Source organism: Drosophila santomea, chromosome 2R (genome assembly GCF_016746245.2).
Source record: "Drosophila santomea strain STO CAGO 1482 chromosome 2R, Prin_Dsan_1.1, whole genome shotgun sequence".
Taxonomy (NCBI): domain Eukaryota; kingdom Metazoa; phylum Arthropoda; class Insecta; order Diptera; family Drosophilidae; genus Drosophila; species Drosophila santomea.
Window position 1 is genome coordinate 9698361 of NC_053017.2, and position 23885 is coordinate 9722245.

General features: G+C 41.4%; 7 protein-coding genes across 13 annotated transcripts; 5 read left to right on the forward strand and 2 right to left on the reverse strand.

Moving 5' to 3' along the window:
- Window positions 1–183: 183 nt before the first annotated feature.
- Window positions 184–1101, reverse strand: LOC120445997 (transcription factor BTF3 homolog 4). The gene is made up of 2 exons (XM_039626730.2): window positions 945–1101; window positions 184–872 (listed from the first exon to the last, which is right to left on the reverse strand). Exon 2 carries the CDS (start codon window positions 870–872, stop codon window positions 363–365), a length of 510 nt encoding a protein of 169 aa, XP_039482664.1. The 5' UTR covers window positions 945–1101; the 3' UTR covers window positions 184–362.
- Window positions 1102–1639: 538 nt separating this feature from the next.
- On the forward strand, window positions 1640–12648 carry LOC120445558 (probable pathogenesis-related protein ARB_02861). 6 transcript variants are annotated; one of them, XM_039626035.1, is made up of 5 exons: window positions 1640–1904; window positions 1972–2112; window positions 11778–11907; window positions 11967–12038; window positions 12103–12648. In XM_039626035.1, exons 2-5 carry the CDS (start codon window positions 2010–2012, stop codon window positions 12260–12262), a joined length of 465 nt encoding a protein of 154 aa, XP_039481969.1. In that variant the 5' UTR covers window positions 1640–1904; window positions 1972–2009; the 3' UTR covers window positions 12263–12648. The 6 variants fall into 6 exon arrangements, with proteins under 6 accessions (XP_039481969.1, XP_039481970.1, XP_039481966.1 ...); XM_039626036.1 differs by lacking the exons at window positions 1640–1904; window positions 1972–2112 and adding an exon at window positions 2817–2910; XM_039626032.2 differs by lacking the exons at window positions 1640–1904; window positions 1972–2112 and adding an exon at window positions 7099–7263.
- A 347-nt stretch (window positions 12649–12995) lies between these two features.
- On the forward strand, window positions 12996–14018 carry LOC120445560 (antigen 5 like allergen Cul n 1). Its single transcript, XM_039626039.2, has 3 exons — window positions 12996–13196; window positions 13247–13641; window positions 13699–14018. The coding sequence occupies exons 1-3, from the start codon at window positions 13074–13076 to the stop codon at window positions 13970–13972; spliced, it is 792 nt and encodes a 263-aa protein (XP_039481973.1). The 5' UTR covers window positions 12996–13073; the 3' UTR covers window positions 13973–14018.
- Window positions 14019–14021: 3 nt separating this feature from the next.
- Window positions 14022–15261, forward strand: LOC120445559 (allergen Tab y 5.0101). The gene is made up of 3 exons (XM_039626037.2): window positions 14022–14187; window positions 14240–14628; window positions 14875–15261. Exons 1-3 carry the CDS (start codon window positions 14059–14061, stop codon window positions 15173–15175), a joined length of 819 nt encoding a protein of 272 aa, XP_039481971.1. The 5' UTR covers window positions 14022–14058; the 3' UTR covers window positions 15176–15261.
- A 241-nt stretch (window positions 15262–15502) lies between these two features.
- Window positions 15503–16595, forward strand: LOC120446771 (antigen 5 like allergen Cul n 1). Of its 2 annotated transcripts, none has more exons than XM_039627914.2 (3): window positions 15503–15674; window positions 15730–16184; window positions 16227–16595. In XM_039627914.2, the coding sequence occupies exons 1-3, from the start codon at window positions 15531–15533 to the stop codon at window positions 16534–16536; spliced, it is 909 nt and encodes a 302-aa protein (XP_039483848.1). In that variant the 5' UTR covers window positions 15503–15530; the 3' UTR covers window positions 16537–16595. The 2 variants fall into 2 exon arrangements, with proteins under 2 accessions (XP_039483848.1, XP_039483849.1); XM_039627915.2 differs by having other exon boundaries at window positions 15504–15674; window positions 16248–16595.
- Window positions 16596–17555: 960 nt separating this feature from the next.
- Window positions 17556–18919, reverse strand: LOC120445713 (odorant receptor 49b). The gene is made up of 4 exons (XM_039626273.1): window positions 18487–18919; window positions 18029–18411; window positions 17769–17978; window positions 17556–17657 (listed from the first exon to the last, which is right to left on the reverse strand). Exons 1-4 carry the CDS (start codon window positions 18917–18919, stop codon window positions 17556–17558), a joined length of 1128 nt encoding a protein of 375 aa, XP_039482207.1.
- A 796-nt stretch (window positions 18920–19715) lies between these two features.
- LOC120446471 (probable cytochrome P450 9h1) lies at window positions 19716–21485 on the forward strand. Its single transcript, XM_039627474.1, has 2 exons — window positions 19716–20478; window positions 20636–21485. Exons 1-2 carry the CDS (start codon window positions 19759–19761, stop codon window positions 21470–21472), a joined length of 1557 nt encoding a protein of 518 aa, XP_039483408.1. The 5' UTR covers window positions 19716–19758; the 3' UTR covers window positions 21473–21485.
- Window positions 21486–23885: the final 2400 nt, after the last annotated feature.

Consider the following 23885-nt stretch of genomic DNA (forward strand, 5'->3'; position numbering starts at 1 on the left):
GGGTTCCCTTAGTATGTTAAGTATAGTTATTATGCTTATGTGTTCTGTTCAGCGCTCACTCGGATGCCTTTATTTTTGTATTTTAGTATAGTGTGTAGCATTACCCCCAAAAAAGTGGCTGAAGGGAGCACGAAGGATGGCCCATCCAGGGCAGAAGCGCTATCAACAGTCCGGAGTGGATCCGTTTCCGATTTGAAACCGGAATGGCTAAATGGTAGGTGTAATTCCGGCATCTGGGGTGTGGGTCCTGTCCTGTATGCCTGCCCCTTCGTCTTGCTCCCTGGCCCCGTATGTTTTGTATGTATGTTTTTGTTTTCGGTGTGTGTGGTGTGATTTGCCCGGGCGGGCGGGGTTGGACCTGCCTAAGCGGAGGCCGCCACCTCACCGGACTTCTCCTCCTTTGTGCCGGCGATGGCCACCTCCTCAAAGTTCTCGACCAGATCGGGCACATCATCGTCACCGGCATCGGCGGCCGAAGAGCCGGCTGCGCCGCCGGCGCCGGTCTTGTTGGCAATCTCCGTGGCCAGCTTCTTCAGCTGGTTGATGTCCTGGGGACCCAGTTGCGTCAGGATGCCGGGCACCATCTCGGTGATCGTCTTGTTCTCGCCATGGCCTGTGATGGCGAACGTGTTCGTCGGCAGCGAGGCCTGGGCCTTCGGATTGTTGAAGTGGATGACGGTGCCATCGTTCTTGATGATGTTCACCTCCTCGATGCCGGGGATTGTGTTCACCGACAGCTTCTTGAGCGACGACTGCAGCTTCTTGTCGTCGGTGGCGGGCGTGGAGTGGACGATCTTCTTCTTGCGGCGGGGGGTGCCCTTGCCGCCAATGCGCACCTGCGCTTGCAACTTCTTCAGCTTCTCCGGGTTCATCTGTTCAATGGAGTACACACAATGGTTGCATCAGTAACACGTCAATCAAATGCCGCACATTCCAATACTCACTTTGATTTTACTATAATTTAGCACAGAGCCTTGCCAGAAAACACGTGCGCCCAGTCGTAGTCAAATGTCAAAAAGAAATCGCCATGATAAAAATGGCAAAAGAGGTATGTATATGTGAGTAGTACTGGTAGGCAGTACTAAACGTGAGTGTTGACTATCGATAGCTTACGAGCGCCATAGGAATTTAAATCTGTTTTTAATAATTTATTGAGCTATATTTATATATTTTGATGACTAAGAACCTATTTTGAAGAAGTAATACATTTTCTGAGTTTTCAATAAGTTTTTATTTGTGTATTATATTATATTTTTCAGTTTTTAAACGTAGGAAAGTATTTCCACCTTTATTAGAACCCTTTTTTATTATTAAGTTTATTTATTCATTTAAATTTATTTAAATTGTATTGTTTAGTCATTGTTGTATGTTTCTTATTTTAATTCTATCGTTTGTAACCCTATATTTAAGTAACCACAAAATTTTATATTGAAAACAAAAATTCATAAAAAAAATAAAATATGTTTACTGACATTAACGGAATCTTTGCATAAAATAAAAAAAAAAAACATTTATACCACATATTGGGTATTAATTCTTAATTTTTTAGTTCCAATAGTATCGATTGCTGTGTTGAGTGTGCTAGCTATCGCCCGCTTCGTATCGATTGCTCACTAAACACAGCTAACGCAGTCAGTGCTTCAAAACGTTTCAAACATTATTATCATGATAAATTATATTATTTTCAGATTAACGCTGATAAGATATAGCTAATTCCAATCGTGCTTCAATAACGGCCTTCCGATAGAGTAGTTCAGTGATATTTAAGTGAATTAAGAGTTCTGCCAAAAAGCGAAGAAATCCGATACAAAGGCAGTGCATTCTGGTGCAATAACTGCAACAAGTGGAATTTTCGACCTTAAATATATTTGTAAAGGGGAATTACCGCTAAATCCTTGTCAAACGTAAGTATTGCACGATGACTTATCGTCTACGAATAGTGATTTTTAAACGTTTTATGTTCCTCCGCAGTGGAAGTCTTTGAATTTGACGATATAGACGATTTCGCCATGGATTTCTGGGGCATATTCATGTTCTTCCTGCTCTCCTTCCTCATCATGAGTTGCTGCGGGTATTGTTGCACCACCAAACGCCAGGGTGCCGTTCTGTCCAGTGAGTAACTGTATATATATAGAAGTAGCAACCTGAAATCCATTAATCAAATAAACCCCTGATGAGTCATTCACACGCAAAAAAAACAAAACATTTGGAGTTCAGCTCAAAACATGAATTTCAGCTGTTGGCCTGTGCGTAAGACTATACGAAATCCTATTCGTGTTCAGAAGTGATAATATTAATACCATTCAGTCTATATATGTATATGTATGCATATATAGGGAGAAATCTGAATAATGAAGAGAGAGCTTTTGCAGTTTTGTGGCTTTTGCCTTCCATCGATTCGTAAACAAATTGAACTATGCTCAACCATAAACGTAGCTTACCTTATCGACAAGGGCCGAAGTAATTATTTAATTACGTTAATTTATATGATCGTATCTTATCTAAAAATAAGTGGATGGTCTGTCACTGTCTGGCCAAGATTTTCCCAATTTTTAAACATTTTCCACCATTGATTCGGTTTACTTTGCGTGCATTTAGCTATAAAGTTAGCTATCCAATGTCACAACACTTCAGTAGCGTTTTGATAAGGAATTGATACATTTTTATAGATAAGCACGAGTGACAATTGTATCCATGCCAAAGCTAAGTACCTCATGCAGTATAACTCGAACTTTTAGACCGAACGGCACGTTGGAAAACGTACATATCTTTAAACAATGGGAGACATCTACTTTGATATATGGTTTCCCATTACAATGGTGCTCTTAATAGTGATTTTAATACTGGTGTTCTTACGAGTTCGTCGAGCCCGCCAACTTCGCATGGGCACCGCAACTGTTGTCACAGCCGGTGAGCGCAATCCTTTAAATAGTACAACTGGGATGATCGATGGTTCTATCTTCGATTCTGGGAATCGCTCCAGACAGTTGAGCTATCAAAATCTAATCGTACCTATAAGTGCTTCAAATCCAAGTCGCCATTTGCATCGAGCGTTTTGATTATCACCCTAATTTACAAATCATCAATGTTGTTCATCAAACCGAATCGGACTCGTGTAGCCTTTTAAACATTTTCGACAATCTTATTATCTTATATTTGCAAACGTTTGACGTCAAGTCTTGTTTTTTCCTATTACCTGCGGCAGAATCATATTAAATTATATTTAGTGTTGTTTCAATTAGGCGATAGGGTGTTGATTAGATGACCGTAAATAGTTGGGACCATGCTCCCACAAAGACCCAACACGCCAAGAATTTAGTTTTTAAATGGACAGACCAATTTCCTAACTTGAATATTTTGTAGAATGTATGTTTAAATGATTTGGACAACCAAAGTAACTATAATACAATTTTATTAAAATTAAATGTGGTGGACACCATCCAATGTTTTTGGAATTACTAGTCCAAAATCGCAGTACCTAGCACGTTATGAAGGGATTCATTTATAAGAAAAGAAACTTAAATATTTTAGTAATAAAAAACATTTGACACGTGCACAGGAGTACTTGATTGTAATTGTAAACCTCTAGCTTCTGTTTCACTGATCTCTATTACCTCAAGAATACCTATACTGTTGCAAGCTTAGGATAATAAAATAATAAGATAAATAAAAAGCTTATCAGCATTTTGTCAACAGTATGATTATTGTCCTTGTACTTGAGACAGACTTTAGCTTTCTTCGTTTCTGCAGAAAGATCTTGGGTCCAATTGTTGACCGGTGAATTTCATCAACAGCTGAATTGTTTACCATCCCAGATAATAAGCGTTCGATAAGGGTAATTCAATTATTTGATAACCACTGACGTCAGAGGAGATCAGAGATTTGTGGGAATCGTTCAATTGTAATCGCTTCGTGTTGATGATCCCACAGAAGTAATAAATTTCAGAATGGAAACCCAATTTCTCAATTGATTGATGTTAACTATTGACGCAGGTTTCAAGCTGTAAAAATAATGTCCACTTGAAATTTGTATGGTTTTCCCCCTATTCTATGCTAGCTTTTGGCGCCGATATCAGGACTATATGGCCTTCCTAAGACGATTAAACGGGCAGAGCGTCAATACCGACACTGCGATGGGTGCTTATCTAATCTTGCCTTTCAAACCACCATTTTAAAATGACTTCGGGTCTGTGGGGATATGCACACCCGGAAACTTACAAAAGCTGGCGAGGAATCGAGTCCAGTTCGCAATTATCGTTCAACGTCTGCGCAATGAACACTGGGAACGCATCGCAATTTCGCATTACCGTGGCGTAGTTTCAATACCCATCAAACAATCCTGAAGACTGCCTACCGATCGAATCTATTAGTTAGTAAACTCTTGTTGTTGTGGAAGTAGTTCAAGTAAGATGCCGCATGTTCCGGGCGACAAGGATCTGGAGATCTCCACCATCGTCCTGTGCTCCATGTTCACTGTGATCCTCGTCGGATTCCTGGCGCTAATAATAGGAACGGTGATCCGCAAAAGGAAACAGCGGCTGGCGGACAAGGGCGTGATCGAAGCAAGTTAGTATAGACCGATCCAGAAGTCCTTTCTTGCTGTCCTGTGTCTTTCCGAATGCTCAGATGTCGAAGCTCCGTGTGTAGATTTCGTGTGTGTTGTTTTGTCCAAAATGATGCAGAACAGTCCATTCCATTTTTTTGAAATATATTTTTATTATTATTTGCTGTAAGACCACAATATTTCCAAACCAACTGCCTAATAAATTAGAGAAAGTTTAAAAAAATGATGACTGCAATGAGTCGTTTTCAATATTATTAGGTATGCTCAAAAAAATATTATAAGCTTCTTTTTCAGAGCGTAGCTCCAAAAAACTAAGTGGTGTTTTATCCATTATTTTATTTCCGAAATATTACTATTTAAGATAAATGTTCTGATTCAAACAGTGAATAATCGTTGTTGCTCATTCAGTTGGAAGTTTCGGATGTTTGTACTATCTGGATTTAAGTATGGCCGATAACAGCCATTTCACAAATTTTGAAGCTTGGTTTTTTCCAAACTTTCTTTAAAATTTGTGGGTTATACATAGCACGATTTTGTTTTTTTTTTTTGCACTGTTATAACATTTTCAATATAAAATGTGTATATACTGTGTATGTGTATTTAAAGAGTAATAGAATTTTTCAACATTTTAGTTTGAATTCCTTTCGTTTGGATAACAAGTGATTTTTGAGTAAACAAAAAATGCTGAGTGCTGAAATGCTGAAAATCTGGACTCTAATTACATTGGCTATTTTAATAGCAATTCTCTTGATTTTAGTGCTTTTATACTGCATTTTCGATTGTCTTTGTCGAAGATCTAAGCAGGGTATGTACTCGAGTTGGAAAAATGAAGTTTATTATACCCGTTACTTGTAGAGTAAAAGGGTATACTAGGTTCGCTGAAAAGATGTAACAGACAGAAGGAAGCGTTTCTGACCATATATAGTATATATATTCTTGATCAGGATCAATCTGGCCATGTCCCTCTGTCCGTTCTCAGGAACTATTATAAAAGCTAGAAAGCTGAGATTCGGCATGTAGACTCCAGAGACATAGACGTTTACCCATGTTGTCACGCCCACTCAAAGGCCCACAAACCGGCCAAAGCTGCCACACCCACACTTTTGAAAAATGTTTGGTTTTAGTCTTATAAAATTATTAGTCTTATAAATTTAACACCCAACACCGAACAACCGAACACCCAATACCCCGCACCCCGCACCCAACTTATTGGGATTAATAATAGACTAATACTAGTCTGTTTCTTTTGGTTTTGCTAGTCTGTAATATGATGTGAGTTTAGCAGTATTAGCTAACTGTTCTTTGGTTGCTCTATTCTTGTTTTTGTTAAGTAATTTTAGAACAGAAAATCAGTATACAAGCCCCAACCACTATTAATTCGAACAGCATGTGATTTTTGCAGTGTGCAATGTTCAACACACGATAGTTTCGATACTATTACAGATAGCGTATGTCAATGTATTTTTTCTTAAAGAGAATTTTGTTCTCTTTACGATGATAAAAAAATATTTCTTGTATTTACAACAACAACAAAAATATGAGTACTTTATTCAAAACGTAGACTTAAGAGATAAGAAAAAATTGACCACTATTAATTCGAACGCTGCTTAATATAACAAATTAATATAAATTAAAATTGTGTAACGTCACGATTGGCGACGATCATTTTGGAAGATAGTTTGCTGCCATCAATACCAAAACTGGCAGACTGTGGTGAATTCACCTTTCAGCAGGACGGAGCATCATCGCACACAGCCAAAACAACAAAAAATTGGCTTCAATATAAACAAATGGAGGTTTTAGATTGGCCAGCAAATAGTCCTGATCTAAGCCCCATTGAAAATATTTGGTGGCTAATGAAAAGAAAGCTTCGCAATGAGCCACAAAGGAACATTTCTGACCTTAAAATAAAATTGCAAGAGATGTGGGACTCGATTTCTCGAGAACATTGCCAAAATTTGTTGAAATCAATGCCAAAACGTATTAAATGTGTAATACAGGCCAAAGGTGACGTTACACAATTTTAATTTATATTAATTTGTTATATTAAGCAGCGTTCGAATTAATAGTGGTCAATTTTTTCTTATCTCTTAAGTCTACGTTTTGAATAAAGTACTCATATTTTTGTTGTTGTTGTAAATACAAGAAATATTTTTTTATCATCGTAAAGAGAACAAAATTCTCTTTAAGAAAAAATACATTGACATACGCTATCTGTAATAGTATCGAAACTATCGTGTGTTGAACAGTGCACACTGCAAAAATCACATGCTGTTCGAATTAATAGTGGTTGGGGCTCGTAATATACCGACAACATGCCCTTCTGTATTTGTACTTTTTTCTAATCTTAGGGAAATGGTGTAGTGAGTCATAGTAAGCTGATACTGGGGAATTCCATTTTATTTACAACGAAAAGCTTCGATTTTTCTCAAAGAGTCAGTCTAAAGAGATCCGAGTGTAAGCAAAAGTTTTAAATCAGTTTGATCAGTTCATTCACTCAGTTCGTTGCAGTCAAACGTGTTTACTAGATATACAGATACATTTGGTGCATTACAAAATGCCACATAACTTTGATGAAAATGAATCGCTTACCAAAGAAATCCCAGTAAGAACTATAAGAACTATCATAATTGCATTTATGATTTTTTGGATTCTATTCGCGTGCTTTTGGAAATTGTGTTGCAAATGCACTAAGAAAGGTACGAGACATTTTTAACTTATCTGTACGATAAGCGAACTTCTCTTAATTCCGCACCTATAAACACACATACAAATAATTTAAGTTTCAGATAGCTTTCTTAGTCTGTAGATCGCGTTCGCTGTGCCATCATGAATTTTCTTTTTGTGAATGTGTTCAAGTCAAATTCATATAAAGAAGACTTAAGTCTGGTCATAGTGTTTGCTGTTTTTATTTTGACCTTTTGTGTTGGAGCCATATGTGTATGCCTTCGATTAAAAAGTGAAAAAGAAATTCAAAACTGTAATGGCTAGTAATCCATTATTAAGATATTGTAGTGCTTTAAAAAGAGACACCCACTTAATAAATGGCGAAAGTATGTCTATATAGTAAGACAATTACTCATTGTAAAAAGTTTCGTGTAGTTAACTCTATAGCGCAAAAACCACTTTGAGTCACTTTGTTCACTCCTGGGCAATTGCCACATGTAAATAGAGGTAAATCTGGGGAACGTGTTTGTATAATTAAATCAACTAAACGATGACGTCTTTCCAAGTTTCTGCAGTTGATTTCCAAGCTGGATCTTAAGAAATATTTCTATCGACTTGTAGAAAACTTTTCGCCCCGCCACAAATCAATTTTTTTTTTGTAAACTTATTTTTATTCTTATTTAACATTGCCGTAACACCACAATATTATTATTAATATTATTGCCATCTTTTTCAAAGCGTAGCTCAGATGGATTTTTTCCATGATTTTATTTAAGTATGGCCGAAGATTTACGCCAATGGATGGTCCTTATCTGGCTACTTACAGATATACAAAGCACGTATACTCTTCATAAAAAATGATTTACCAGTTATTTTATTGAGAATTGGAGTGTCATTCTGACTTACATATTGATACCTAATCATGTCATGATATACATATATCAAAATCAGACACAAATTTGTTTTGCTGATTGAACAAAGTACTGGTTTTAGGTTGTAAATCATTTAATTTTAGAACTTTTATGGTGTCCCCATATTAAAGACTATAGGTAAACGGAAAGACAAACGCGCGAATATATGATAGGGCTTGTTGGGTATTTTTCTTTGGTTTTTCCTAGTTGGTAATATTTTGGCTAAGCCTAAAAGTACGCTGCACAAATGAGCACAATGTTATTTTGTTAGATTACACAAAGAGCTTAGCAGTACTTGCTAACTGTGGAAAGCCAACAGGATATTAGGGTTTTCTGTGTTTTTGGTTAAGTAATCTAAAATAAGGCTAATATGACAACAACGTGCCTTTTTTTCTATTCTTATTTGGTGTAGTGAGTCATAGTATTTTGTTACTACACTCAAAAAATACTTACCCAAAGTCGCCCTAAAAACTCTATAAGTTTTTAGTCTTAGGGCTTTTTTTATCTAGGGATATTTTCTAAAATGCAGAAAATTTTTTCTATGAGTGTAGGGAATTTTATTTCATTTACAACAAAAAGCTTTGATTTTTTCTCAAAGAGTCAGTCTAAGGAGAATTGAACTTAGGCACATATTTTAAATCAGTTCGTTCAGTTCATTTTCTGAGTTCGTTGCAGTCAAACGTTTTTACTAGATACATTTACATTTGGTGCATTACAAAATGCCACATAACTTCGGTGAAAATGTATCGATACCCAAAGATGACCCCTTAGTAATGTACAAGATTAGCAAAATTGCATTTATGGTTTTTTTTTTTTATGCGATGACTTTTGGAGAAGGTGTTGCAGAGGTACTAAGGAAGGTAAGAGACATTTTTAACTTATCTGTACGATAAGTCAACTTTTTTTATTTCTGCACCTATAAACACTCACAAATAGTTGCAGTTTTAGTTAGATTTCTCAGTCTGTAAGTCTGTATGAAGAGGACTTCAGTCTGGTCAAAGTGTTTCCAAATTAAAAACCAATATTAAAGTATTGTTCTTGTAACTGGTACTTCCTTTTTTTATTGTTACAATTCAGTGTCAGTAAGTTTCCGCTTTATAGAGAAACACTCACTTATTAAATCGCGAATGTTATTCTGTATAGCAAGACAGTTAATCATTTTAACACTTTGAATCACTTTTTTCACTCTTGGTCAATTGCTACATATAAATAGGGGTAAATCTGTAATACTATGGAATGTGTTTTTTAATTTAATCAATTTAACGTAAAATTAGAAATATTTGATCATGGGTATTACCCACGGTATAGAGCTTCTGCTTCCTATCTGCACTGCCACTTATATTTATGGTTGAAATATTCAAGTCATTGTCTAAAAGAAATCGTAGATTGTGTGCGAATTGCTTCAAGTCATCAACTGGATGTGAAGTCTTTTTTATAGGCAGTCCGACTCATTCTTAAGAAATCTTTATTTGGTATGGTATTTCATTTTCTCTCCAAAACGACTTTAAAACATTTTTTTATCGAATATCTTAAACTTCAAGAAGACAAGTTGTGGTATTCAGATACAGGACTTGGCTTGGAGTGGGTAATGACTATGTGTTATTATTATATTTGTGCAATATATACTGATATGCTGATAACAGCGGCAGTGATTCCCTTCTATTTCGGATCCCAATTCCAAATGTGTTGCTAAATGGTACGTTTACGCCTAAACGCAAATCAATAATTGGGTATTAGTGGATAATGGTCACACAAAGCGATTGAGTGTTGACGTACATGGATATCGAAGTGCTGGGTAATTCAGCAAATGATTATGAAATCCATTTAGTTAGGTCGCAGGTCCTCACGATGAATGCCACCATATTGGATGTGTTTGAGGACATTTCCCAGCGGCTCCACATAAACTGGACATTTCTGGCATTCGAAGCGGGTATCCTCACGGTTTTGGTTGTCCTTGCTGTGATATATGCCTTTACTCTTGCTCGAGACCTGGAAGACTTTCAATATCTAAACAATTAATAAATATATTTTCGAAATGAACAACGAAACGCAGTACAGTTACTGGCTGGAATCGCCTGCACACTCAATTGTATTCATATCCGTTTTGCGAATAACCTTCAAAATACTCATCTTGGTGTTGATCGGCCTGGTTGCACTATATTGGAAGCGTCGTCGGGGTCTCGGTGATTTAAGTAAGTTATGATAATGGTTGAAAGTGTTGTTATCACTGATAAGTGCTATCTTTATGAGAGCGATTGCCCTTTTCTTTGGCCATTACGGGCACTTTTTCGATTGCCAATCCGGCGGCGTTAGTTTCACGCTTTTGTTTAGTCTTTGTGCGCCGCTTATACAGTCAGTATCAAAATCATGGATGACTCGGGCATCTACTGGATACTTTTCTTCGCCTTCTCCGTATTCTTCATGACTTCCGCGGCGGTTTTCCTGACCCGCGGTCGAACACGAAGAGCGGCGCTCACCAAAGGCGCAGGTGTGTTTTTCGGGGATCTCCCTTTTGTGGCGATCGCTTCCCAAAATGTCCCATTTACAGAAAACCATATTACCATGAGTCAGTTGAATTCGAGAACTTCAAGCTGTAGCACCAGTTTAGTTTGTATTAAATAATATTCGCGATGAATAATTTTATTATTCCCATCATAGCATTCTCAATCTTCATAGCGATTGCTTCATTGATGTGCCTATGCTTCTTTTGCATAGTCAAGAAGTTCAGATCCATGGGTAAATGGCTGCGATCGGGCTGTGTTATTTACGATTTATGTAACTTTGAAGCTGTTTCCTCTTGCCAAAAACCAGTGATAAACAAACCAAAATGAGAGTACACCACCCGCTTATCGTATTGGCCATTTAATCGGACATTGATTAGACATGGGCCGCGTGAGCGGGTTTGTCAGACATAGGCTTTGCAGTCTGTTCTGTGTTCGCCCGGAAAGCGATTGTGTTTTTGTTCGAGTAAAATCCCTTGACTTATCGAGAATGTGGGAGTTCTGGGTCGGATTATCTATAGCTTTTACTATATTTTTCGTTACGTCTATCTTGGTTTGCATTAGACGGAAGCAAAAAGCAGCGCGAAATGTTGGCTACACAATCAGCGATACCGCTGGTAATTACATAGACTGAACATTGCAAATATTGACAAAAACAGTAAAAACAATTGGTGCCAAGAATTTTTTTGTATGTAATTTGCCTAAATATTACTTGCTGTCTTCTTAGCTGCTTGTGATATTTATATGTTTTATTAAAGTACTTAATAAAACTATACAAACGCAACATAGGCTTGCTATAAACTGTTTCTATAAATAAAATGCATGGAGAGCAAAAAATGCGCATATGTTACACAAAAAAAAAACAAAATAAATTAAAAAGAAATATGTAATGTTCATTTAAAGTGTGGTTGACTTTAATGATGACTTTAATTAATATTTTGACTTTATTATTATAGATAGTTACTATATTGAATTTTTTTGAGTGCTGAAAAGGGGAATTTTTGTCCACACTGATGAGTTTAATCAAAAGTGGGAGCTTATCGAATCTGCGATTCGCTGTCGGCGATGATTCAGAATTATTGGCCCAGCTATTTTCCGTTTCTAATTTCTTTTTTCCGCTCTGGCTCCTTGCAGCGCCCGTGGTGGTGACCTCCGCCACGCACACGGCTCCCGGCGGATATCCGGTCACACAGCTGCCTCCGCCGGTCTATCCGGCGGGCAATGCCTACGTAACTTCAACCTCGTACCCCGCACAGACCACCAGGTAAGTACGGATGTAGAGTGGGCCCGGAAACTATTCTAATGTCCCTGTTTTTCCCGCAGCAACGTGACTGTGCAGATGCCCATGCCGATGCCCCAACAGAACCAGCAGCAAATGCCAATGCCGATGCCCGGGTAAGTGGAAACTGGAGCTCCAGCGAAACGCAAATATTAATTGATATGCTTTTATCCATTGCAGTATGCAAACGCATGGCGTGGCGTATCCTCCGTATCCTGGCGCCGGCGCTGCCAGCATGAATCCTCCGCCGTATGACATTGCCATGGCTAATCCAGGACCCAGTGTTATGCCCGCCGGATATGAGAAGCAGGCTCCCTACAACCCCCACTTTGGCCAGTGAAATCCCACTGTGAGCCGAAAGCGAAACTACTTTTGAGGATCCCCTTTCCGTCTCGTTATAGCTTTTTTACTAAGCCGAACACATTACTTTCCATATTTCCTTGTATTAAGTAATTCCCACGGTTGTACATTCAAACTCCTGGGAAAAAATCAAAGTGAAAGCGATCGCACAACGAGCCATTTTTGTATTCCTTGTGATGTATGTAAAGTGTACATATAACTTAAGAGCAACCTTTTATTTATACATCTACGATAAGCAAATCCAAAGCGAAAACAAAACTGAACTACATGAAGTGTTAATTGTAATAAACCAGTGAAGTGCACATCAAATACAACTGCAGCATATTTGTTTCGATGTGCACTTTCACAAAACACAAAAACAAGAAATGCAAACATGTTTTCAATTATTTCTGCACTCCATTTCTGCACTATAATGGGATTCTAAAGATTACCAGTGGATTTACATTGCTATTACTGCCATGGAAAGGTTTCATTTTTTAATTGAGTATGAGGAATTATGTTTGGCCAAATCAATTGTTAGCCAGGCAGAATTTAAAACTGATTTTGGCTTGTCCTGCAAAGTTTCAATTTATTACTGTTTGATACGTTAAATTCCATATTTGTTTATATTTATATCGCTCAGTGTAAAAACATTCCAAGCTTCCTACTGCTGGAAATATAAATAGTAAAAGCTTTATATGCTGAAACATTGTCATGCTGCATTCAGGCAGTTAAAATGGATTTTCCGCTGTATAGATAGATGAGTTTTCTTCAAAATATTATTGTATTTCGATTCCACCAATCGGCACCAGATGTTGCGCTTTCTATCGGTCCTTACATTAGTCCTTTTCAGTCAGGAGGCGTTATCTACGGACTACTGCAACAAGGATCTGTGTCTGCCGGAAATAGCGCACATCGCTTGCCGCAATTATGGGGTAAGTTGGGGTTCCCATTAAGGTGGATTGTAACTGTCTGAGTTTCGCAGGACTTCGATGAGAGCTGTGGCAGTGGAGCGATCATCATGAAGTTTCCCATGCACCTGCGTGCCCACCTGTTGGCCGTTCTAAACGATTTCCGGAATACAGTGGCTAAGGGCCAGTATCCGCACTTGCGTCCGGCTGCGCGGATGCCAACACTCCGGTGGCACGAGGAGCTGGCAGGACTGGCCCAGTTTGCTTTGAGACGTTGTGACTATATCGACGACTACTGCAGCAATACGGATGCGTTCAGATATGTGTCGTATATATATGGCAGCACCAAGTGGTTGCACCTGGAGAAGGACCCCATATCCGTCTTGGACTTTGTGCTGCAGTTTTGGATGGATGATGTGAAGGGCTGCACGATGGCCCACATCAATGCGGAGAAACCGGCCAAAGATGGGTGAGAGTCAGTCGCACAGTTCCAAGTGAAAAATGTATAGCCGATCCTTGATTGCAGGGAGTGCCGTGGCTACTTCACCCAACTGGCCCAAGATTTGGCCGCCCATGTGGGCTGTGCCATGATGCTGCGCAGAAGCCACACAAGCGGACTCTATCAGTACGGAGTTCTTTGTCACTTTTCACGCGGGAAGATCGCCAATGAGCTGATTTACCGGACAAGTGCTCATCCGGGAAGTCGCTGCTATGCGGGAACCCACTCCATTTATGAGGGGCTCTGCTCACCCGAGGAGCATGTTAATCCAAATGCCCTGCAATTTGGCGAGCTTAATTGATTCGGTCATGCTGCATTTAATAAATTTAGCTTTTAAGATAGCTCTACACTTCAGTTGATCTGCTTTTGCCACGCCGACTGGTCGAGATGCAGTTGTGGTATCTGTACCTGTTTCTGATAGCGCTAACCGGGACCTTGTCCTCAGAAGATGATCCCCATTGTAGACCCAATCTCTGCATGAATTCGGAAGTCCATGTGGGCTGCTTTCAACCCAAGGTAGTAGCTTCCAATACTCGAGATTGTAGCGAAATAACGACAGTTTCTGCAGGCAATAGCCGAGCAATGTGGCAAGAACAATCTGTTCCTGAACGTCAATGGAGCCTTGAAGGCCGGCATCCTCAGCAGGGTCAACATGTTGCGCAACTATGTGGCCAGTGGAGTGGGCAACTATTCGGTTGCCGCTCGCATGCCGACAATGGGCTGGGACTTCGAACTGCAGAGGCTGGCCGATCGCCAAGTTCGTCAATGCGATGAGACGGGAAAATTCTGCGCCAATACCGAGAAGTATCACTATGTGGCAACCACCGAAATCCGCAGCAAAATGAAGCGGAACAAAAGCCTCAAACAAGCGATTCTAGATAAGCTGCTGCCGGAGATGTTCCTCGATGTCCTGGGATGCGTGAGGAACAGTCAGAAAATAGTGCCTCTAAGAGAAGGGTAAGTGACGTAAAGCGCCACCTATATTTCACGAATAGTATTAAAGCTTATTTCATAGAAATCAGCTTTATAAATCTTTGACAAAAGTTGGAATAATTGTGGTTAATTTGTTTTAATTAATTTAATGTTTAATTTAATTTTGTTTTATCTTAATTTTTTTGAAATGGCTATTTTTAACAACTATGACCATATTGATTTCTTAAGATTTAAACTAGAGATCATAAGTTCTGGTGCTTTTTACTTCAGAACCTGTGTGGGCCACTATATGCCCCTGATTCAGGACCACGGTTCTCGAATGGGATGCGGCCTTCGTGTGAAGGGTAGAACGGAGGACCAGTCTAATATCATCCTGCTCTGCCACTTTTCGCGGGCCAATGTGAACAACATGGTCCCGTACGAGGAGGGCCACATTCCCGGCGAGAAATGCCTCACTGGACCGAGCCAGATGTACCAGTTCCTCTGCAACGAGGAAGAGGTCGTGGATCCCAACAGCATGGTGGTGAAATCGAAGATGCCGCCCAGCGAAAAAATGATACATGAAATATAAATGTACACCTATAAAATGGTACTTTGTACTTAATATTCCCATACATACTATTCATAAAATAAAAAACTACGAAATCGATGACAGAATAATGGGAGAAATATTTAATAATATTTTAATATTCCGACGGATTTAAAGAAAGTGAACGTATGTGAAATACTACAGAACAGTTAACAATATTTCTCTGTGTACAAAAGTGTGCCTAATTGTGGGCTCAACTAATTACTTAACTGATTGGAGCTCAGTAAATGGTCGCCATTGATAGCTCCGCTTGAGTGATAATCGATTTGGCGCCTGCGAACTCTATAAGAGGCAGCCTCGGGTGGCCGGAGCTGGCTAAACTGGCTGTCTCGTCGAGATGTTGGACACCAAGTGGCCGCCGCTGTTGCTGCTGCTGCTGCTGCTGCTGATGCTCCTGGGCCAGCAGCTCCAGGCCTTCGACTACTGCGATCCGACCCTGTGTCCCGGACCCGAGAGGCACATAGCCTGCAACAATTTCGGGGTAAGATGAATCTTATGGCTAGCGAGACAGCTCTCTAAAGGATTGACTCCTTTAGGCGCTGGCCGACATCTGCGGTCCGGATGCCCACATTGTGCGGATAACAACGGCTCGTCGCACCATGATCCTCAATGAGCTGAACGAGTACCGCGATCGGATTGCGAGGGGCGATCTGATGGGCTTCAGTCCGGCCACCCGGATGGCCACGCTGCAGTGGGATCAGGAGCTGGCCAGTTTTGCGGAGCTCAATGTGAAACGATGTGCCCTGGTCAACGATCATTGCCGGAATAGCGAGCAGTTCCGCAACGTGGCCCAGGTGGTGGCCGAAGGCGGTTGGCAAGGAGATCCCTTGCCGCCGAGCTCTCCCGATGGCAACCTCAATCCGGAGGCACCGATCCCGGTGGAGTACCACACGGAAGATGAGGTGATCAAGGCCACGCTGGAGCAGATGTTCGCCGAGTACAAGGAGTGCAGCATGCGGGATATTATGGCTTTCAGTCCGCCCAACAACAGGTAGGTGGAGGTACCCGGATTAAGTATTCCTCACCTGACCAGAATCCTCCGCTTGCGCGTCAGCAAGTGCATTGCCTACTTCACACAGCTCGTCCGGGATAGCACCACCCACGTGGGCTGCGGCATTCTCCGGCAGACCAAGAACACCACCAACGAGGCCGGCCAGTCGCTGTCCAGTGTCCACCAGTACATGACCTGCAACTTTGTCCGGACAAACGATGTCAATGCCCCGGTCTACCAGAGCGGCGATCGTCCGGCCACCGAATGCCGCAGCGGACGGAATCCGGTCTTCATTAACCTGTGCTCCGTCAACGAGATCTACGACTCCTCCAACCTCGCTGGCCTCTTCTGAAGTGGCGAGCTCTGCAGTTCCAAGGCCAATTAACTTTAATAAACATGAAAGGACTTCCATGATGCTTGCGTTATATGAGGTGTTCGGTGTGCACTCCAAAAGTGTGGGTGTTGCAGTTTTGAGGGGTGAGGGGTTTGTGGGCGTTGGATTGGGCGTGGCAACTGCCTGTTACATACTTTTCAATGAATCTAGAATACCACTTTGCTCTACAAAGAACACTGATTAAAGATGCCAACAATGAGACTTATGTGAAATGTTTAATAATTAATGTACCAGTGAGAGAAAACTTTAGGTTGTTCCACAAATTGTTGTTAAAGTAGCTCCACTTGTTGTCGAATTAGAACTTCCTTTTCACCCCGCGTCTTTTTGTTTGTATTCTTCGTTTTACAACCGAGATTGAAAGTTCAGCCAGTAGAATCGCACCTTAATTCCATCACCATTATTATAATGAACCCGGTTCGCCCGACGCCACTCACCTGCGACGTGGCATTCAAATTGAAATGTGTTTTCCCCGCTCCGCTTTGTCATCTGCCCGCCGAGTTGCCTGCAGGATCCTGCATTCTGCACTCTGCATTTTGCATCCTGCAGAATCCCTATTTTCGCACCTCGGCGACTGCCAGTCAAAGTCAGCGGACGCAAAAAGTTCGTTGACAACTTTAGCAAACAAATTTTTTATCGCGCACAGGCCACACGTTTTCTTCTTTTTTGCATTTGATTTCAGTTATTTTTTTTAAAATTCGGTTTTCATTGTCGGGAAAGTGAAAAAATGGCGAACGCGGCGTGAAATACGCGGCGACCGCAAATAGTGCTCACTGAAAAAATACAAGAAATAAAATGGGAGTATTTCCAACTAAATACGAAAAACTATTTTTTTGTTTTTACTAATGATTTATTCAATTGTAAAATGTGCTCGATTGTGCCCAGAGTTAATGGTAAATCGCATCGTGAGAGTCTTTGCATGTGCAGTATTTAAGCTATTTAATAAAATATTTCTGTTTGGTCCCTGCTCGCTCATCCGTTCATCCGTACACTCGCTTGAGAACCGTGAAAAACGTATAGGTTGTGTTCAGTAGATTTTGGAAAAGCTCCAAAGTAATGGGGCGTATGTTGCCCAGTAGTATCTGCAATTTGAAGCTCAATGTAATAGGTTTTACCAGCGGAAAGGGGAAAATAGACTGTATATTAAGTTTTCACTGCACTTAAAAGCAAGGATTATTGTAAGCTGGACTTACTGAAGCTGGCCGTTGAGCCCTCATCATCATGAACAGGATGTTTTTGCGCAGTGGAACATCGAAGGTGAACCACTCCGTTTCGTAGGCTGCGGTGGCCACGGCCAGATTCTGTTCCCTGAGCTCATTTGCATACCAGTAGAGGGCCAGTATTTGGGCCAGAATCATGTTAATGTACATGCAAACAATTATCAACTGACTGGTGGCGCTAACCTATGACAAATGGCACATGCATTAGGTTCCCTTTGTACACATCTACTCACGATAATCAGCATAAAGAGCAGCGCACAGAGCAGCACCGAAAAGGCCATCAGCTCGAAGAGGAACATCATGGTGGCCAGCTCGTTGATGTGATCCATGTACTCGATAATGCTCTGCTGGTATCGAATGCAGGCTATAATCTCCTCCCTCAGTTCTTGGGGGTCGCGGTCTCCGTGCGGATGCTTCAGCGCCACCTGTCGGAGGCGATGCTGCAGAGCCTTGCACCTTACAATGCCGAACATAATCAAGCCCACAATCAGGCTGGTGTACGGAATGTACATGCAACATCCCATCGGGGTGATGAGCATCTGAAACACGTACCACAACTCGTAGTACGGACTCTCGTACTCATTCAGACCAGGAATCCTACTGCCAAATGGCAGCACTGGAAAAAGAAAGACCCCTAATTGGACCCCTAATTTGGATTATGTAGACGCCTTTCAGTGGCCGTCCAACTCACCTCTTTCGCTTGAGGCCAATGGGTACAGACCAAATCCCATGGAGGTGAGCATGCCAAAGAACAGATTGCCCCTAGCCATCAACTTTCCCACATTGTTCACCTGGCCCAATATTTCCGATATGTACGAATCGTTCAGACTCAATAGATCGTAATACGCCTCGGTTAGTTTCAGGATCAAGGCCAAGTATCTGTCGTGATCGACCAGCAAGAGATAGGCTCGCAGCACCGTATTGATCCAAAGGACGAGCATATATGAGTTTCGAATTATCCCGGTTAGTCCTTCGTTGGTACTCATCATGTAGACGATTTGGGTGAAGATGTGGAATGAGGCCAGGCCGATGCACACGTAACGCTTCACGTTTTTGTCATATAGCAGGGCCCAGAATCGCAGTATCTTGATGTTCATGTAAATTAGCTGAATGTCCTCAAACATGGCTTATAGCTCGAGTGGGCTTTCTTATCGAAATCTCGGCCATCCTGTCAGTGCCTCAACCTTTTATAGCATTCCTATGGGAAAATATCAACGGGTATTATACTTTTTAGGAGTCTTTTGCGTGCTGAAATAGCAAAGCCATTAGAACAAAATTCAAAAAATATTATATTTTAATTTTAAACCCTATTTTTAAACTATATTTTCTTTATTATTTTCAAAGCAGAACATTGTGCTTCATTTATATGCCATTTTAGGGTATTTAAGAACCCTTTCATTTCGAGTTTGCCATTTTTGAAGGACACGACTTGCGTGGACTCCCAGCTAGTCTCATTAGGGTTCGATTTCTGCCTAAATTGCCAATGATTTTGCAAAATTTTCGCCATTGAATTGTAGCATTTATTTGCTGCATTTCACTGGCCACATATTGATTTCTTTTTGAATTACGAGTAAAGGACGACGGGTGGAGCACTGGACGTCATTTATCCAGATTAGAGCACTTCAATTTATTTTTCATTAAACAAATTTCGAAGTCAACTCCGATTGGCAATTTTGCTAATGCGTTCTGCTGATAGCTCGACTACACTTTGGCTGTTTAGTTAATAAAGGAAGGCTAATTGGCAGATCAACTCTATTATGTTTACATAGAGATATGGTTTATTGATTTGAGATAGTAAAAAAACCGTAGAAGTGATCGACCGATAAGCGGAAGCAGCTTTTGTAAAAAGCTTTCTACAGCTTTTTTGCGAGGGCAGCACATTCCACATTCTACGCGAAATCAGTTGTGTTTCAGCTCTAGAGATCTGCGGTTCAATTAGGCGTTCAATTTGGCGTATGACATCATGGATCAGTGGATGGTAGCACTCGCTTTGTGTGTAGTACTGCTCGTTTTGCTCTACAAGTGGTCGGTGGCCAAGTATGATGTGTTCAGTGAAAGGGGCGTGGCGCATGAAAAGCCATGGCCTCTAATTGGCAATATCCCCATCAAGGGCATGATCGGCGATATGCCCGTGCTAAAGAAAATGATTGAGATGCATGCGAAACACTCGGGATCACCGGTATATGGCATCTATGCCCTTCGAGAGGCCGTGTTCTTTGTCCGCGACCCTGAGCTCATCAAGCTCATTGGGATCAAGGAGTTCGACCACTTCGTCAACCACAATAGCATGCACCACAATACGCAGGAGTCGATACTCGCGAAAAGTCTGATTTCCTTGCGGGATGGTCGATGGAGGGAGATGCGCAATATCCTGACACCCGCATTTACGGGTAGCAAAATGCGGATAATGTACGACCTAATCCAGTCCTGCAGCGAGGAGGGTGTCATCCACATAGAGGAGCAGTTGGAGCTGTCGCAGGACGGGAGCATCGACCTGGAAATGAAGGATTACTTCACGCGATTCGCCAACGATGTGATTGCCACGGTGGCCTTCGGCATCAGCGTCAACTCGTTCAGGCGCAAAGATAACGAGTTCTTCCGCATCGGACAGGCCATGTCCAGGATTGGCGCCTGGTCGGTGCTAAAGGCCATGCTCTACGCCCTGTTCCCGCGACTGATGAAGGTAACTATGTGTACTATTGTCCAGATGTCCTAGATATTGTCCCAATGGTCGGTGAAGTGTCAATGTTATTATTCTGGCTATAATGCCAGCTTAGGCGAGTAAACTGTCTTAGGAATATTTATTGGCCCATGCTCATTTCTGCTTCCGCATTCTCCAGGCTCTCCGCGTCCAGGTGCTGGACAGCAGGAACATTGACTACTTCAGCAGCCTGGTCACCGCGGCGATGCGCTATCGACATGAGCACAAGGTGGTAAGGCCGGATATGATCCACCTGCTGATGGAGGCCAAACAGCAGAGGCTGGCCGATCTGCAGGATAAGTCGAAGGATGCGCAATACTACTCCCAGTTCACCGCCGATGACCTGTTGGCCCAGTGCCTGCTGTTCTTCTTTGCCGGCTTTGAGATCATCTCGGCGTCCTTGTGCTTCCTCACCCATGAGCTCTGTCTGAATCGCACGGTGCAGGACAGGTTGTATGCGGAGATCCTGGCCGTGCACCAAGAGCTGAATGGTCAACCGCTGACCTATGACAAACTGACCAAGATGAAGTACCTGGACATGGTGGTGCTGGAAGCTCTGCGCAAGTGGCCACCATCGATTTCCACCGATCGCGAGTGCCGTGAGGATATTGATTTGTGCGATGAAAACGGTAAGAAGTTGTTCTCCGCACGAAAGGGCGATGTCGTGCAAATACCCATATTTTCGCTCCATCACGATCCCGAGAACTACGAGGATCCGGAGTTCTTCAATCCGGAGCGTTTCGCCGAGGGTCAAGCTGCAGAGTCTCGCGTTTATCTGCCCTTTGGCGTGGGTCCTCGCAACTGCATTGGCAATCGGATGGCCCTCATGGAGATCAAGTCCATAGTATACCAATTGCTTTTAAACTTCAAACTATTGCCAGCGGAGAAGACGCCCCGCGATTTGCTGAACGATTTAAGGGGGCATGGCCTGAAGCCGAAGCATGGCTTCTGGCTGAAGTTTGAGGCACGTCAATAAAGACTTATGCATCTGAGCCAAGTAATCGACTGGGGTTTTTCAATTAAAACTCGTATGCAATCGTTCATTAATCAACTGGCTGGGTTTTAAAATTAATTAACGGAGAGTGTCTTAAGGGAATCGAGAATTGTAAGGAAATCTGGTGCAGAAGTGCTGGTGACAGGCTCTGGATGGGAAAACTCGCTCGCTGGTTGTCCTGTCCACTGGCGGCGGGAAAAAACAAAAACCAAAACTCCGGGAAATCGGGAAATAGGGAGCAGCTGAGGGGCCAAAAGTTTTTGACATTCTCGTTATTTATGTGCTTCGAGGGTATTTAGGCAAAAGTTTTTCGGCCCGCCTAAGCAGTTAATACGATATTGATTTATTCGCAAGTCAACAGCTGTGAGATAATAAATATTATGCAGCTCAAATACATATTTGAAATCCTGCGACTTGTTGTCCAGGGCCAAACTTTCTATTTGGTTCCCAGATTTGATTTATAAAGCGGCCAGCGATTAAGCTTTGATCCAGCCAGACTTTTGGCCAACTTCTATGAGCTTAAAGTTGTTGGGTGGCACATCGCCTAGGGAGAGGAAGTGGCTCAGCGACTTTCCCTCTCGAGGGAAACAACAAAAGTTGGACGGGCGCGGAAAAGTCAAAGTTTTTCTTTGCGTTTTGCATTTTTGCCGCGCTGGATAATTATTTTCCTTGCCACTGACGTTCGACAATTTGTCCAGCATACAGGGAATAAATTAAACGAGACAGCAGCATTTTTAAAAGCTTAAAACTTGGGTACAATGGAAAACCATATAAATGATTACACACAGTTACCAAAAGTAACATATTTAAAGGGAAAACAAACACAAAAGGGTGTCAGTTAAATTCAAATTCATAACACAAATCTGGCAATTACTGCTACAGGGAAATATGATAGGAAAATATCATTTTACACATGACAGAGCGTAATATTTTAGTAAACCAAAAATATTAATGTTCCATTTTATGTTATGTAAGCCATTTAATTTTACAAAAACCACCGAAACACACTAGTGTATCTGCAAAACAAAATACACTAGCATCCACATAAATAAATTGCCTGGCTTGTGAGGCTGGCTTCCAAATTTGCTTGGGTCCACCACTTTTTTTAGCCCATAAGACGACAAGATTTCGAGCTCTCGAATGTCCAGTAAGTTGTGTAGAATCTTGCAATTTGCTGGCTTACATGGGCTTGACCATAAGCCGCTCCATTTGCATAATTATTCATTGCGCAGCATTATGAGCATAAATAAAACGATGCTCCACTGCACACACACACACACACACACACACACACACAAACACACCCAGGCGAAGGAACATGTGAGGATAATGCCTTGTGGGACATTATAAACCCTTGTAAGCGCCCCAGAGTATGCAACGCTTTTTGCTTCATATTTATTGTTGGGCATTTTTTAGGGCGCCGACTATTTATGGCCCACATTACCAACTGATGCACTTACAATCCGGGTGCAGTTGCAGTTTACTGCAACGGAATACCAATTGAAATAATAGTGCAAGGGAAGATCCGATCACCCGCATAAAGATTAACAACGCTCAAAGTCGAGTGCTCTCCACATAAAATGTGCTTCATCCACCTAAAGGCAAGTTGCCAGAAATTAAATTCAAAGTTCAACAAAGCCGCAACTATTCTCATAAAACTGGCATGTCGGAATCTCTGTGCTCGCGCTGGAGTCTCAGATTGTGTGCCGGTGACAAGCTTAACACCGAAATACTCAATTAAATAAAGTTCAGCTCGAAATTGCATTACATTTATGGACGTGAGTGCGTGGCGTCCTGGCGGCAATGTCACTGAGTTTCTTGCAGCAGCCGCGTGTGGCACCAACTTTTGCCACAAAAATGTGCGTATATGAAATCGCATGTGGGGCAATCAGTGGCGGGCCACCCAAATCCATTCCAAGAGCGATAATAATAAAGTTTGCGAAGAATTGCGGCGTGTTTTAGCCTGGAAAATTCTCTTTGACACTAAACTTGAATGTTTAATGTTAGAAAATAGTAATGCACTTAAAAGGTAACTAGATTCTAGTCCGAAACATCTAATGAATATGCATATTGCCACTTAAATTGATGTTAAAAGCCATATTATGATTAATACTTTGGCATGCATTGCATGCTCATCATTTTGGGTGACGTCGAATTCCATAAGCGGAAATTAAATGAACATTGAAGCGGCCTAATTGAAATAATTGCATTTAAGGCTTTAAGCCACTTTGAACTCGATGCGGTGGATGCAGCAGGTGGGGCGGTATCTATTGACAACCTGCAGACAAAGCAATTAATTTAATTCACAAAATTCGGCCGTTTCGTATTCCATGTATTCTATGTAAATGCATTTGTATATTTGATATATTTACAGTAACGTTCGCAGATAATATGC

Excerpts from the sequence above, each read along its gene's own strand:
- LOC120445997 (XM_039626730.2), bottom strand. The coding sequence starts at position 872 with ATGAACCCGGAGAAGCTGAAGAAGTTGCAAGCGCAGGTGCGCATTGGC.
- LOC120445558 (XM_039626032.2), top strand. The coding sequence starts at position 7,122 with ATGCCACATAACTTTGATGAAAATGAATCGCTTACCAAAGAAATCCCA. Across the intron at positions 7,264-11,777 it reads TTGCAAATGCACTAAGAAAG|CGCCCGTGGTGGTGACCTCC; the intron begins GTACGAGACATT and ends GGCTCCTTGCAG. Across the intron at positions 11,908-11,966 it reads TACCCCGCACAGACCACCAG|CAACGTGACTGTGCAGATGC; the intron begins GTAAGTACGGAT and ends TTTTTCCCGCAG.
- LOC120445560 (XM_039626039.2), top strand. The coding sequence starts at position 13,074 with ATGTTGCGCTTTCTATCGGTCCTTACATTAGTCCTTTTCAGTCAGGAG. Across the intron at positions 13,197-13,246 it reads TCGCTTGCCGCAATTATGGG|GACTTCGATGAGAGCTGTGG; the intron begins GTAAGTTGGGGT and ends TGAGTTTCGCAG. Across the intron at positions 13,642-13,698 it reads GAGAAACCGGCCAAAGATGG|GGAGTGCCGTGGCTACTTCA; the intron begins GTGAGAGTCAGT and ends CCTTGATTGCAG.
- LOC120445559 (XM_039626037.2), top strand. The coding sequence starts at position 14,059 with ATGCAGTTGTGGTATCTGTACCTGTTTCTGATAGCGCTAACCGGGACC. Across the intron at positions 14,188-14,239 it reads TGGGCTGCTTTCAACCCAAG|GCAATAGCCGAGCAATGTGG; the intron begins GTAGTAGCTTCC and ends CAGTTTCTGCAG. Across the intron at positions 14,629-14,874 it reads ATAGTGCCTCTAAGAGAAGG|AACCTGTGTGGGCCACTATA; the intron begins GTAAGTGACGTA and ends TTTTTACTTCAG.
- LOC120446771 (XM_039627914.2), top strand. The coding sequence starts at position 15,531 with ATGTTGGACACCAAGTGGCCGCCGCTGTTGCTGCTGCTGCTGCTGCTG. Across the intron at positions 15,675-15,729 it reads TAGCCTGCAACAATTTCGGG|GCGCTGGCCGACATCTGCGG; the intron begins GTAAGATGAATC and ends TGACTCCTTTAG. Across the intron at positions 16,185-16,226 it reads TTCAGTCCGCCCAACAACAG|AATCCTCCGCTTGCGCGTCA; the intron begins GTAGGTGGAGGT and ends TCACCTGACCAG.
- LOC120445713 (XM_039626273.1), bottom strand. The coding sequence starts at position 18,919 with ATGTTTGAGGACATTCAGCTAATTTACATGAACATCAAGATACTGCGA. Across the intron at positions 18,412-18,486 it reads ATTGGCCTCAAGCGAAAGAG|TGCTGCCATTTGGCAGTAGG; the intron begins GTGAGTTGGACG and ends TTCTTTTTCCAG. Across the intron at positions 17,979-18,028 it reads TGCTCTTTATGCTGATTATC|GTTAGCGCCACCAGTCAGTT; the intron begins GTGAGTAGATGT and ends CATTTGTCATAG.
- LOC120446471 (XM_039627474.1), top strand. The coding sequence starts at position 19,759 with ATGGATCAGTGGATGGTAGCACTCGCTTTGTGTGTAGTACTGCTCGTT. Across the intron at positions 20,479-20,635 it reads TGTTCCCGCGACTGATGAAG|GCTCTCCGCGTCCAGGTGCT; the intron begins GTAACTATGTGT and ends CGCATTCTCCAG.